The sequence below is a fragment of the Plecotus auritus genome, assembly GCF_963455305.1.
Source record: "Plecotus auritus genome assembly, chromosome: 11".
NCBI lineage: Eukaryota > Metazoa > Chordata > Mammalia > Chiroptera > Vespertilionidae > Plecotus > Plecotus auritus.
In genome coordinates this window covers 19,911,717-19,924,633 of record NC_137777.1, presented here as the reverse complement: position 1 = coordinate 19,924,633, position 12,917 = coordinate 19,911,717, and the positions used below count along the sequence as shown (strand labels likewise).

The following is a 12,917-nucleotide window of genomic DNA, read 5'->3' as shown; positions in this document are numbered from 1 at the left end:
TGCTTTGAGTAATTCTAGTTTGTTGACATTGAACACCTACCATTAATGAGATCTACATAACCACTGCTCACTATAGCCACAGGTGAGAGTCTTCGAGTTTCAGTGTCAGAATCCAGGCTTTCAATGACCATCATTGCATATTCCATCCCAAAGCACCGATAGCTCTGCCATTCTGGAATGTACCTACAGGTTGAATCTCTAATAATTCCTAGAAACATAGGTATATACGTTTTAGCAATGAAAAGAAATCTCTTTGCAAAAGCATCCACATACTATCTTTTTCTTGTTATGTAACATTAATAAGTAGTGAGTACATCAGTCATTATAAAGAGAAGATATATCTTGTTTCACAAGTTTGAGAACTAACAATAATATCCAACAAACCTCTATAAGGTGCTTTCTCAGTGACAGGAATTCTACTTCCATTTGGGAATGTGAGCATAACCTTTGGAATTCTGTAGTCTCCAATTCCAAACTGGCTATTTCCATTCCATTCATATTCTGATTGAGGTATCACTGAACCAGAATTCCCCAGAAAGGAGCCGTCCATATCTCTGAGAAAAGATTTCCTTTTGGCATCACAAACCATGTCTACACAATCAGATGGATTCACCTTCCTGTGGAGAAAAGGTCAAATGTATGAATACTTAGATTTAGTATCCCTCCCTATATCTTGGGAGCATTTGAGTATACTTGAGTATTTGACAAGAGAGTATCCAAAAAAATTTGATTGATTGAATCTTATCTTTTCAGACAGGATTTAAAGTAGGACCCAGTAGCATATATAATGTGCATTGTAATGATATCTGTTTTCCATTGTGTTGATTTGGTCTATTATGAATTCATTAACATTTCAAAAGGACAAGTTATACCTGTGGGATATAAAATTAGAATTCCACTTTGTTGTTTCATATTTTCTTGAATAATAAATTTCATATTTGTGAATAGCTAACAAAATACTAAAATTACTCTATTGTTCAGGACATAAAAAATTTCTGTGTTGGCAGGGAAGTCTTTACTATTTTTCCTTTTCTTCTCTTTCTTTTAATGGGTCTTTAAATATTATAAAAGTATTATATGCTTACTATGAAATCACCTAAGTACTTGGTAAAAATTCAGTCCCCTTCACCTTCTTATCTCAAGCTCTTAGGCTCATCACAAACTACAGATTAGTATTTATTCTCATCGACCTTTGCCTATGTCAATGCAAACAGATGTACTTGAATTATGGTTTTTATGCTGCACATTTTAGTAAGCATTCTGTAGATACCCAAACTGTAAGGGATGAAATACTATAAACTCACAATGCAGTTCAACTACAGATAGTATTCTGCTTTCATCTTGGGCCACCTGGAGTGTGGATTGTTAATTGGTTATAAAAAAAAAATAGCTGCTTGATTTGCAATATACTATACATTGTTTTGTAAACAAGTCTATGGGTAGGTGCCTAGTGGCACTCACACTACAGCTTGGGGCTCTGTCTGATTTCAGCTTCCAAAGGAAGAGGCTGAGATGTAGACTTTTGTTCAAGTTAGTTATTGAGGGAATCCTCTCAAAAGGGGAGGGGAGCAGCCATAGGGAAAAGCTGTGGGGCTATCATCAAAACAAAATCAGATGAAGTCAAACTATTTACGAAACATTGCATTTCTCTGAAGAGATGTCTGACAGCATTATTCCTTGTCTTTTCCTTATACTGAAAATGGACAAATATCTCTAATAGAAAATTTCTTACATCCACTGCTGCCTTACACCTAAATTCCTAGTCTGCACCTCTTATGAGCAGTAGCAATTATTGACTATATTCTTTTAAGACTTAGAATGGAGGTGGTTCGGCTTCTACAAATATTCTGACACCACCTGACCTTTGTGACTGAAAAATCACTGTTCTAAGTTTCCACATATTCTCAGTCACAGTGATTATAAGGACAGACATTTAATTTCCAACAAAAATGTTAGAGTGCATGAGATAAGACACTTGGAAAGCAACGGGAAACAAAAAAGTTAATGAAAATCAAAGAAATGTTAGAAATGTCTCTCGTTCCAAATGGAGAGACACTTATGTACAGCACACTTCTAACCCCATTTCTGCCTCTTAGGTTTAATGATAGTGTTATTTACAATGCATGGAGCCCTGGCCAGGTAGGTCAGTTGGTTAGAGCATCATCCTAATACACCAAGGTTGTGGGTTTAATCTCTGGTTAGGGCACATACAAGAAGCAACCAATGAATGCATAAAATAAGTATAACAACAAATTGATGTTCTCTCTCCCCCTTTCCCCTCGCTCTAAAAAATCAATTAAATAAATACAGTGCATGGAAGAAACAGTATGAGAAAATATACATATATTCAACTGAACTGAAAACACAAGTGCATTAGTCTTAATTTTAATAATGCTGATAAGAAACAGTTATTTTAACATAGCAACTTTCCCAGCTCTATGGCAGGGGAAAAAGGCAATGGAGAACTATGAAGAGAGGAAGAAAACTGGGTTTTCATATATTTTACCTTATATCAGGCCTATGTATAAATATTTTTGCTTTTTCAGTAGTGTCAACCAGCTGTATGTTCTTCACATGGATTGGATGCTGTAAATCCTCATTTAAAGGGTTAGTAATGAATATCACATTAATTTCACCGGAACAAACATTCTTGAATCCAACAAATGTTGAACCTGAAATGTAAATAATAGAAAAATAATTACTTTCTATAGAGGAAGTGGTACAGTTGCATTTCATGTACATACCTTGAACATGAAGGTCTTACCTTATGTGAAAGATTAATCCACCACCATATGTGGTAGATTGTTGTCTCCCTATATCAATACCACTGAGTAGTCATTTCCATATTTCTCTGCGCTTGGCCATGTAACTTGTTTTGGCCAATGGGACTAGAGCATTTGTGGTATTAGCAGACCTGAAAAGTGCTTTCGTGTTAGGGCTCATTCTCTTGGTGCTCTAGGGAACTCTGTGAGTTTTAGCATGTTAATCAGCCTAGCTCAGTCAGCCTCATTACTCCACTCTTGAAATGGACTCTGATGTCTGATTTATTTTCTTGTCATATTGAGCAGATTCATATACACATTCATTTAAATATTTTTTTTTTTACTAACAGTGAAACATTACTAGTTATACTCTATGTACTCTTTATAGAACTTAATTGAGATTTGTCAAAGACTATGTTTAAACTTGCCTGAAACTTCCAAAAGGCCACTGATGGCGTTGTAACTCATGATCCCTGCGTGAGGCTTTCGGGGTGCCATGTTATGTGCTGAAGCAAAGGTGGGCCAGCAAATCCCACTTCTCCCTCCTTTTATGAAAAGAAGACAGTTAATGAAATTTGAAAGTGCATTCATATAAACACCAAAATTAAAATTCTAAATTTTCTACCTGATGGAGGTCTAGAACTCCGATGGGCATCAGAAAGTTCAATATTGGGATCATCATTTGTTAGGAGATCAGAGCAATTAAATTCAGGGCTACTCCCAACAATTAATGAGCTCTATGAAAAAATTCAAACAATACAACTTTAATAATAGCTACTGCTAAGAGAAAACACAATAATTGGTAATACTGAATTGCACTGTTGCAAAATACAATCTATACGTTTGAGAATTGGATCATTAAACCCAGATGAAAAAGTTGTGATTTCTTCCTAGAGTGGAATGACTCAAAGTGGCAAAGGGGGAGGATCCAAGATGGCGGCATAGGTAAACACCTAAACTGCTGCCTTGCACAACAATTTCAAAACTACAACTAAAAGACAAAACGTCTATCACCCAGAACCACGGGAAAGCTGGCTGAGTGGAAGTTCTACAACTATAAGGAAAGAGAAAAGAGCATTGAGACGTGCACAAGCGCTGAAAAGCTGAGGTACGGAGGCACGTGAATCGGGCTGGTGGCGGGCAACTGGGAGCGCTGCTTTTTTCAACCGGAAGGGAGACAAGCTCCCGATTACTCCGAACTCCAGTTTCTGGGGAGACGCGGGGGACCCAAACTCCTATGGGGAGAAGCTGGACTGTCTGCCATCGGGTCAGAAAGTGAGAGTGGCTAGCTTGCAGGGCTGGCACAGGAATAATTGTTTACTGTGCTGGGGCATGAGAGGTGGGGACGCGGTTGGAGACGCAGAGGTGGCTAACTGGCAGCCATCGCTGTTTGCAACACCCTAGCCTAGTGACGCCCTGAGACCCCACCCCGCACAACCTACAAACCCACCCAAGCTCCAAGCAGCGGCTTTAGCATATGAATGGCCTGCCCTATCGCAGCTTAACCTAGCAAACTTGCAGCCCGGGTCAGACAGCTCCAAAACCTCCAAACCCCAAGCAAAGAGGAAAAAACTGTAGTTCTCGCTGTAGCTCCTGCTGGGTGGCCTCAGACAGTAGCTGCCTGCACCCCATTGGAGATCCAGAAGCCAGTGTACCTAGTGGTCAGTGTGAGACACCAGATTTCAACTCCTCACATCCATAAAAGACACATTCAAGAGGCAGACTCAGTGAGCACCAAAGCCCCACTGAAACAAGTCCTGCACCATAAGCGTGTCTCCAGCGCAGCAGTTCTTCCATCATAGACACAGCGGGTCCTCACAGCCAGTTGGCCTGGAGGTCAATTCCTCCCAGTGTACCAACAGCAATCAAGGCTTAACTACACCAAGACTTTGCACTCAGGTCACAAAGGGGTGTACCAAGAGCGTCCACCTCAGGTGATTGGGGAGGCTGAGCTACTGGCCCCTATAGGTCACCTACCACACAAAGCCACTCCATCAACACAGGGAAGCAGCAAAATGTGGAGACAAAGAAACATGTCACGAATGAAAGAAATAGAGGAAAGCAAACTACTGGACAACATAGAGTTCAGAACCACATTTATAAGGTTACTCGAGAATCTTCTAAAAACCTCAGAGGAACTTAGTGAGACCTTTAAGGATCTTAATGAGAATGCCAAAAAAATGGGAAAGGACCAGTCAGAAATTAAGCATACACTGTCTAAAATAAAGAATATACAGAAACTCAACTGTAGATCAACGTACCCCAAGAATCAAACCAAAGTTCTGAAATATGAGGAAACAAAAAACACCCAACCAGAAAAACAAAAAGAAAAAAGAATCCAAAAATATGAAGATAGTGTAAAAAGCCTCTGGGGCAACTTTAAGCGTACCAACATCCAAATTTTTGGGGTGCCAGAAGAAGAGAGAGAGCAAAATATTGAAAACCTATTAGAAGAAATAATGACAGAAAACTTTCCATATCTGGTGAAAGAAATAGATTTACAAGTTCAGGAAGCGCACAGAACCCCATACAAGAGGAATCCAAAGAGGACCACACCAAGACACATCATAATTAAAATGCCAAGGGCAAAAGACAAAGAGAGAATCTTGAAAGCAGCAAGAGAAAAACAGTTAGTTACTTACAAGGGAACACCCATACGACTGTCAACTGCTTTCTTGGCAGAAACTATGCAGGCAAGAAGGGAGTGGCAAGAAATATTCAAAGTGATGAACAGCAAGAACCTACAACCAAGATTACTCTACCCAGCAAAGCTATCATTCAGAATTGAAGGTCAGATAAAGAGCTTCACAGACAAGAAAAAGCTAAAGGAGTTCATCACCACCAAACCAGGATTACATGAAATGCTGAAGGGTATTCTTTAAGAGGAAGAAGAAGAAATAGGTAAAGATAAAAATTATGAACAACAAAATGACATCAAATACATACCTACCAACAAGTGAATCTAAAAATCAAGTGAATAAAAAATCTGAAGAACAGAATGGACTGGTGAATATAATAGAATCAGGGACATAGAAAGGGAGTGGACTGACAATTCTCAGGGGGAAGGGGGTGTGAGGGGTGTGGGAAGAGACTGGACAAAAATCTTACACCTATGGATGAAGACAGTGGCGGGGGTAAGGGCATTGGGTGGAGTGGGGAATCAGGTGGAGGGGAGCTATGGGGGGAAAAAAAGAGGAACACCTGTAATAATCTGAACAATAAAGATTTATTTTTAAAAAAATAAAAAATAAAAATTAAAAAACAAAACAAAAAACAAAGTGGCAAAGGGAAGATGGAAATGTAGACAATTATGTATAATGGCATGATCTGTTTCTAGGATATACATATGTCCAGGAAACAATAGGAACAAGAAGAGGAGGGAGTAACTAAAGCTACCTAAGCTGCTTCAGGAAAAAATTCATAGATGGAATGAAAATGTAACTAACTGGGGGAAAGTTAGCAGGTGATAATCAGGAACAGGTGAGGGGCCCTGGCCATTTGGGCTCAGTGAATAGAGCGTGAGCCTGTGTACTGAAGGGTCTCAGGTTCAAGGGCCCTTACCTCGGTTGTAGGCTCCTCCCCTCACCACCTGGGGGCACATGCAGGAGGCAACCAATCAATGTGTTTCTCTTACATTGATATTTCTTTCTTCTACTCTAAAAATCAATGAAAAAATATCCTCAGGTGAGGATAAAAAAAAAGAAGAAGAAGAGGTGAAGGAATTGGGGAGCAGAGGGAAGTATGGAAAGCTTCCTAGGAGAAGTCAATGAGAGCAAAGGTGGGAGGTTTGGGCTAGCTGGGGTAGAAGTCAAGGAGGTTATTTATATTAACCCTTCAATAAGTTTAGTCTTCTCATGTGGCTGTCTTCATATCTTACCTTAATTTGCACTGTTTTATTGGAAATTTGGTGAGATATGGCAGCTGGCATATAAATCATTGAAGAAATGGCCATTCCATTATCAACCAGGGTCACATTATGGATATATACACTCTCTGTGGTCTGTAATACAATTTATAGTTTACATAGTACAAAATACAATCATAAAAGGAAACAGTCATGATCTTCTATCAACTTACCTGAAAATAAATTCCATAATCCCAGCACATCCAAATGGTAAATTCCTGTATGAGAGAACATCCAGGAAGGCCGTCCTGGTTCATATAGATGCCATATAAACCCCCATGGGCCTCATTGTCAAACCACTTTTCCAGGGGGTTAGACAGACCTTGGATGGAAACACAGAATGAGTTAATTAAGATTATAAATCATGTCATATAGTTTTATAAGCAGTGTCAGTTTAAGTTCAAATTCTTTTAAAAATTCAAAATATAATTTTAATGTAAATTTTAACAAGATGAACAAACATTTTCATAGTTCAGTCATTTATGATTTACTCTATTTGGTGTTCACTGTTATCTAAATTGTCCCTTTACTGTTATTTAGAATAATTGTATGCTCATTTGCAAAAGTTTGGTTTAGCATTAGCACCCTTAACTTATTGTATCTGATAAAACTAAACACGAATTTCATTAGAAAGAGCATGAAGTTGGATTGAAATAAGGCTGAACTTGAAACACAATGGCCCCATTTGCTGTCTGTAAAACGCTTCCCCTGCAGACCTTTGTATTGGCAGTTCCTCTGGCCATCCCATTTTCAAGTTAAATATTACTTCTTTACAAGGCATTCTCTGACCACCTGATCCAAAGTAGCACCTCAGTCACTTTGCATAGCAATTAGAACTTACTTCACTTGATATTATGACTTATTTGACTTTATTATGACATCCATCTTCTCTCTTATTATAATACTAGAGGCCTGGTGCATGAATTCATGCACAGGTGGGGCCCGGCCAGGCCGCCCTGATGGGGTTCGATCAGGGGTAGGGGGAAGGGGCCACAGGCAGTTGACCAACCAGCACTGCCCCGATCAGGGGTGGGGGGCGTGGGCCAGCCAGGGGGAGGGGCTGCGGGAGGCTGGGTGGGGGGGGGCCGATTGGGGCCCCGATCGGGCTGGTTGGCCTCGCAGTGTGTGTCATAGCGACCAGTCGTTCCAGTCGTTCTGTCATTCTGGTCGCTTGGCTTTTATATATATATAGATAAGCTTCATGAGAGAAGCTCACTGACCGCCATATTCCTAGAGCTTAGAAGGTAATGCAGAGATAGGTACTAATTAAATATTTGTTGAATTAATCTATTCATGATGTTTGCAAAGTTATTCAACCTTGTTGGACTTTAGTTTCCTTATATATATTAAAAAAATCAAGCCTCTATCAGGGTTATTTCAAAATGAAATGAAATAGCCTCAATGAATGGAAACTATATTCATAATTAATACACAGGATAATTGATATAGATTTTAATGAAAATTTTATGTACCTCCAAATCAGATGAGTAACCTTAATAACTCCTTCCTCACCATGCATAAATTTTAAGATTTCCTATAAAGAGCAGAGCCACCCCTAAATTATACTTAGTCCCCAAGGATCTGACTTCATCTTATCTTCTACTGCTTTTCCATTTTTCCTAGTCCTTTGAGATTGACATTTTGATGATGGTTTCCCAGGGTTCTATTTTGTTTCCTTCATAAGAAGCTGTTTGCATGTCTCTTTCTTGTTTCCACACAAGGTAACTTGTGGGCAAGCATGGCTCCTCCCTTCCCAGCATCCTAGCCGCTCATGGTCTGGGAGATGAATTTGATAGGTTGATGTCCCATTCCAGGAACTTAAACCCTCAATTCCTCTGTGATGTTTCATGTTTCAATTGCTTGAAATCTAAAAACTCCTATAGACACTCTCAATTATTTAGCAATATCAATATAGTCAGTAAAAAATGCATGACATGATATCACATATTAGTACATATTCATATTCACAGGTCATGTTTTGATTTCCAAAAAACCATACAACACTTCAAAGAAGTTATAGAGAAATTGCATATATTTACATTTTAAGACAAAGAAAAGCTACTGAAAGCTGTTGGGAACTAAAATATTTAAAAAGAGCATGTATCAAAAAATAAGTTAAGTAGGTTTATCCCTTCAAAATGTATCTTGCATAAGAATAAAATTAGCATAAGCCCAGTAAGTTTTGAATTTACACCAAAAAATGCTGATGTAAAGAATCTTAAAAATAACTATGCTGAGAAAAACAAAACTGTAGAAGGAATATAAATTTTTCAGAGGAAAAATCCCATTACCTTTAACTAAGTAAGTTTCTTAGGAGACAAAGCCTTAAATTCTATTATTTATATAGTTTTGTCCTTCAAGCAGCAACGTGTAAATGTTTGCTCATCTGATGGGAATATATCTGAGAACTGTCTGCTCCTGTCCTTCGCCTTTCATGCTTGCAGGTTTTAACACATAAACAGTGAGCATCTATTCCTTTATAAAGCAGAAGCATGGGATAGTGGCACATCCCCATAGCATGTACTAGTATCTCTACAGTTCATTTTATGAAAGTGGGATGAGGTATTCACTGTTCCAATACCAGCCAAATCAGGAACTGAAATTGCTGTTAGAGGTTTGTGATCACAAACATGGAAAATAGTTGTCTGAGAACAGTATGGAGTTTCCTCAAAAAACTAAAAATGGAACTCCCATTTGACCCAGTGATCCCACTTCTAGGAATATATCCCAAGAAACTAGAAACACGAATCAGAAAGGATATATGGACCCCTATGTTCATAGCAGCACAATTCACCATAGCTAAGATTTGGAAACAGCCTAAGTGCCCATCAGCAGATGAGTGGATTAAAAAACTGTGGTACATCTACACAATGGAACCGCTGCGGTAAAAAAGGAGTTCTTACCATTTGCAACAACATGGATGGAGATGGAGAGCATTATGCTAAGTGAAATAAGCCAGGCAGAGAAAGATAAATATCACATGATCTCACTCATTTGTGGAATATAATGAACAACATAAACTGATGAACAAAAATAGGTCCAGAGACAGAGAAACATCAATCAGAACGTCAAACCTCAGGGAAGGTAGGGGACAGTGGGGGTAAGGGGGAGAGATCAACCAAAGGACTTATATGCATGCATATAAGCCTAATCAATGGACACAGACAACAGGGGGGTGGGGGCATGAATGGGAGGTGGGGGGTAATGGGGGAATAAGGACACATATGTAATACCTTAATCAATAAAGTAATTTAAAAAAAAAGCCTATCCATTCTTTCTTTAGATCCAACGGTATCTTGAAATAATTTCCCTTGTTGAGTCCTTTCAGTGCCCAGAGAGTGGCTATATCACATATTGGACTGACAACAATTGTTTATTTCTAACAAATAGGAACAAATTATTTCCTAGTCTTAGTGACTCTATGTCAAAGACTTACTTGAGCAAGGTTCCCCGTCAATGCGGTATCCCACCCTTCCAAATCCAGCCACGACGTTTTTTTGTAAGACTGTATTGGTCCCTCTATTTATCTAGTATAATGACAAAGAAAATGCTTTGGGTCAGGCCCTTCCACAATTAGGCAATGAGAGCCAGTAGGCAACACACAGGATATCTAATTATGACTACACTTTCAGGAGGAAAATTTTGACTCAGAATTCACTCCATTCAAACTTACATTACAAATGAAGTATTGATATTACCTTAGGTTCTTGGTATAAAACCATCACTAGACTTCTCAGAAAAGTACATTGAAGTGATTATTTATTATTTTTATTATTTTTTTATACCTTAGACTTCTTAGGATTATTTTTCTTAAATAATCCTAAGAAGTCTAAGGTATAAAAAGGGGATTAAGGGATTATTTTTTATTTCAGTAACAAAATCCACTGGATGTGGTTCAATATTTATAAGCTATAGGCTAAATTCCAGTATTATAGCAAGGTTACAAATATTTTGTCACTCTTTTTGGTTATATTCTATTACCAATTTGATTTATTTAAAACACGACAACCAAGGAAATTACAGTGGACTATAAGATTCAATAGAGGCATTCAATACTTTAAATAAAATCTGCTTTAATAAAAAACTGGGTAGCATGAGTATTAAGCAATGACTAAGCAATTTTATGAGTCAAGACAAAGTGGTAAAAAATGAAAAGTACCAACACAGAAGGTTTAGTTTTTGTCTACAGTGTCAGCAAAACAGTTAAAAGCTCAATTATTTAAAGCACATTAAACATCCTATTTTAAAGATTATGATAAAATAGTCAAATGGTATTCATAAAAGTAAAGTATATTTTATGTCGAAAGATACAGATAACTTTAAAGAAGAGGAACTGACATTTGATTACATTCAAACATTTATAAATTGATGAAAGAGAACATTATTACCTCATAAATATATACTAAGTTTCACATTTTACTGTAAGGTGATATTAATAGTTGCACAAAATCAAAGCTCAATACTTATCCAATCTTTCAAAAAGAACTACTTGTAATTCTTTTTTGTTCCTATGGCCTAAGTGACTAAAACAAAAACAAGAGGAAGCCATATTTCCTCCAGATCCTTTCTCTACATTATTTTCTTGTTTGTAATATCACTCTGCATCTAAATAAAGACCAATAGTAATGGAAAAAATTTCATGGGAATCAAGAAGGGTCCAACAGTAATGTTAGATAAGAGTACATAAGCTTGCATGTAGAAGAAAAAATTGTAGATGAGAAAGGGGTTGCAGAAATTCTATAGTCTATTATTATAATTTTCCATTTGGAAGGGAACTAAATTCAGAGTTAAATATTGTAGTAATATGTGCAAGGCACTCAGTCAGCAGCACAGAGGCCCTGTACCGTAACCTGAGAGCAATAATTAATGTTAGAGAAGCAATGAATAAGAGAACTATTTAAACCAGTGGGCATCAACACAAAGAAAAATCCAATGGCTATTGGAGCCCACATGATCTTTTAAGAAAGTTCATTCAGTCCTTTAATTAGTACATTTTACTAATTCACCAATCTTTAAGGAAGAAATAGTTTTCAATAATATTTTGAGATTTATAATTTCTACAGAAATTATAGTCTTCCATAAGGAAGTTATAATTTTGTATAATTATAAGTTTGTTTGCATTACCTCAATTGCTGCATGCCAGAGAGTTGAACTTAAGTCTTTTCTGTTCTGATAGGCTCCCGGCCAAACCGAAAGTGCAACCAAGTTTCCTCGGACTCTGTTGGCATCCCCCCATATCCTTATGCCTGGAAAAAAATGAAATCCCCCCAATACATATACATCTGTAATAAGTATTATGGGGGATGTCTGTGGGGAAAATTCGTTTTCTAGTTTAAGCCTGATAATTGAATCCCTTAGATTTTAAATGGAGCCCTCTGAACTCTGATAGTGAAACTCTACCTCTTTAATAGACTACCTGAATTAGGATCTTCTGGGTGCTTGTTAAATATGTGGGTTCACAGGTTCCACCTCAGGATTTAACAAACACATAAATAATTATGCATATATCTAAAAAGTTTGTATTATGTTCTTTAATGATATTCAAGAAAGAATAACCCCCTAAAATAAAATATAATTTTTACCTTATTAGTGAATAAGCTTTTTGATTGACATGTGAGGAGTATTTTAAAAGTCATAGTAAGTTAAACTATTGGTATTAGATAAATCTCATAGGATCGGGGTTTGGTAAATAATTCTTCTTGAGCTCTACTATTCACCATGGTATCCATACATGTGACTATTGACATGTAAAGTAAGGACGATTAAATTGAGTACAATTAAAATTAAAAATCCAGTTCCTCAGTCACACTAATCACATTTCACGTGCTCAATGGCCACATTTGCTTTAGTGATTACCGTAACAGTACAGATATCAACCATTTCCATTCTCGAAGCAAGATCAGCTGGACAGCTTGGCCCTAGAGCTTACAGATAAGACTGTCTCAGAAAGATACGTTATTTGGACCAAAATATTATTCTCTTACCTTCCCCCACTGTAAAGTGGATGATGTTGTCATCTATGTCCAATCCATCTGTCCCAAACACACCAATGGCTGGGGAAAAGCCATGGTGAAAAGCACAGCCTCGAATGTAAGATGAGCCACGTTCTTGAATCTATGAAACATCAGGATTCAGTGAGTATTTTAAAAATAAAGTGAAAACATATTTAAAGAAAAAATTCAAAGTAGGTGATTTTCAGGAAACACACCTTGATAAATAAAATACTCAATTTATATTCCATAAAAAGAGAT

The 12,917-nt window shown here is 37.4% G+C and overlaps 1 protein-coding gene across 1 annotated transcript in view; it reads right to left on the bottom strand.

Annotated features, from left to right (window-relative positions):
- The window catches only part of PKHD1L1 (PKHD1 like 1), a 140,977-nt gene that overhangs the window by 17,168 nt on the left and 110,892 nt on the right, over positions 1–12,917 (bottom strand). The window contains exons 61-70 of the mRNA XM_080646789.1: positions 12,651–12,780; positions 11,791–11,912; positions 10,103–10,193; positions 6,840–6,988; positions 6,640–6,762; positions 3,388–3,499; positions 3,191–3,307; positions 2,507–2,672; positions 385–617; positions 41–208 (exon numbers count right to left, since the gene is read on the bottom strand). Coding sequence (XP_080502915.1) covers positions 41–208; positions 385–617; positions 2,507–2,672; positions 3,191–3,307; positions 3,388–3,499; positions 6,640–6,762; positions 6,840–6,988; positions 10,103–10,193; positions 11,791–11,912; positions 12,651–12,780 — 1,411 coding nt within the window. The remainder of the gene's footprint in view (positions 1–40; positions 209–384; positions 618–2,506; positions 2,673–3,190; positions 3,308–3,387; positions 3,500–6,639; positions 6,763–6,839; positions 6,989–10,102; positions 10,194–11,790; positions 11,913–12,650; positions 12,781–12,917) is intronic.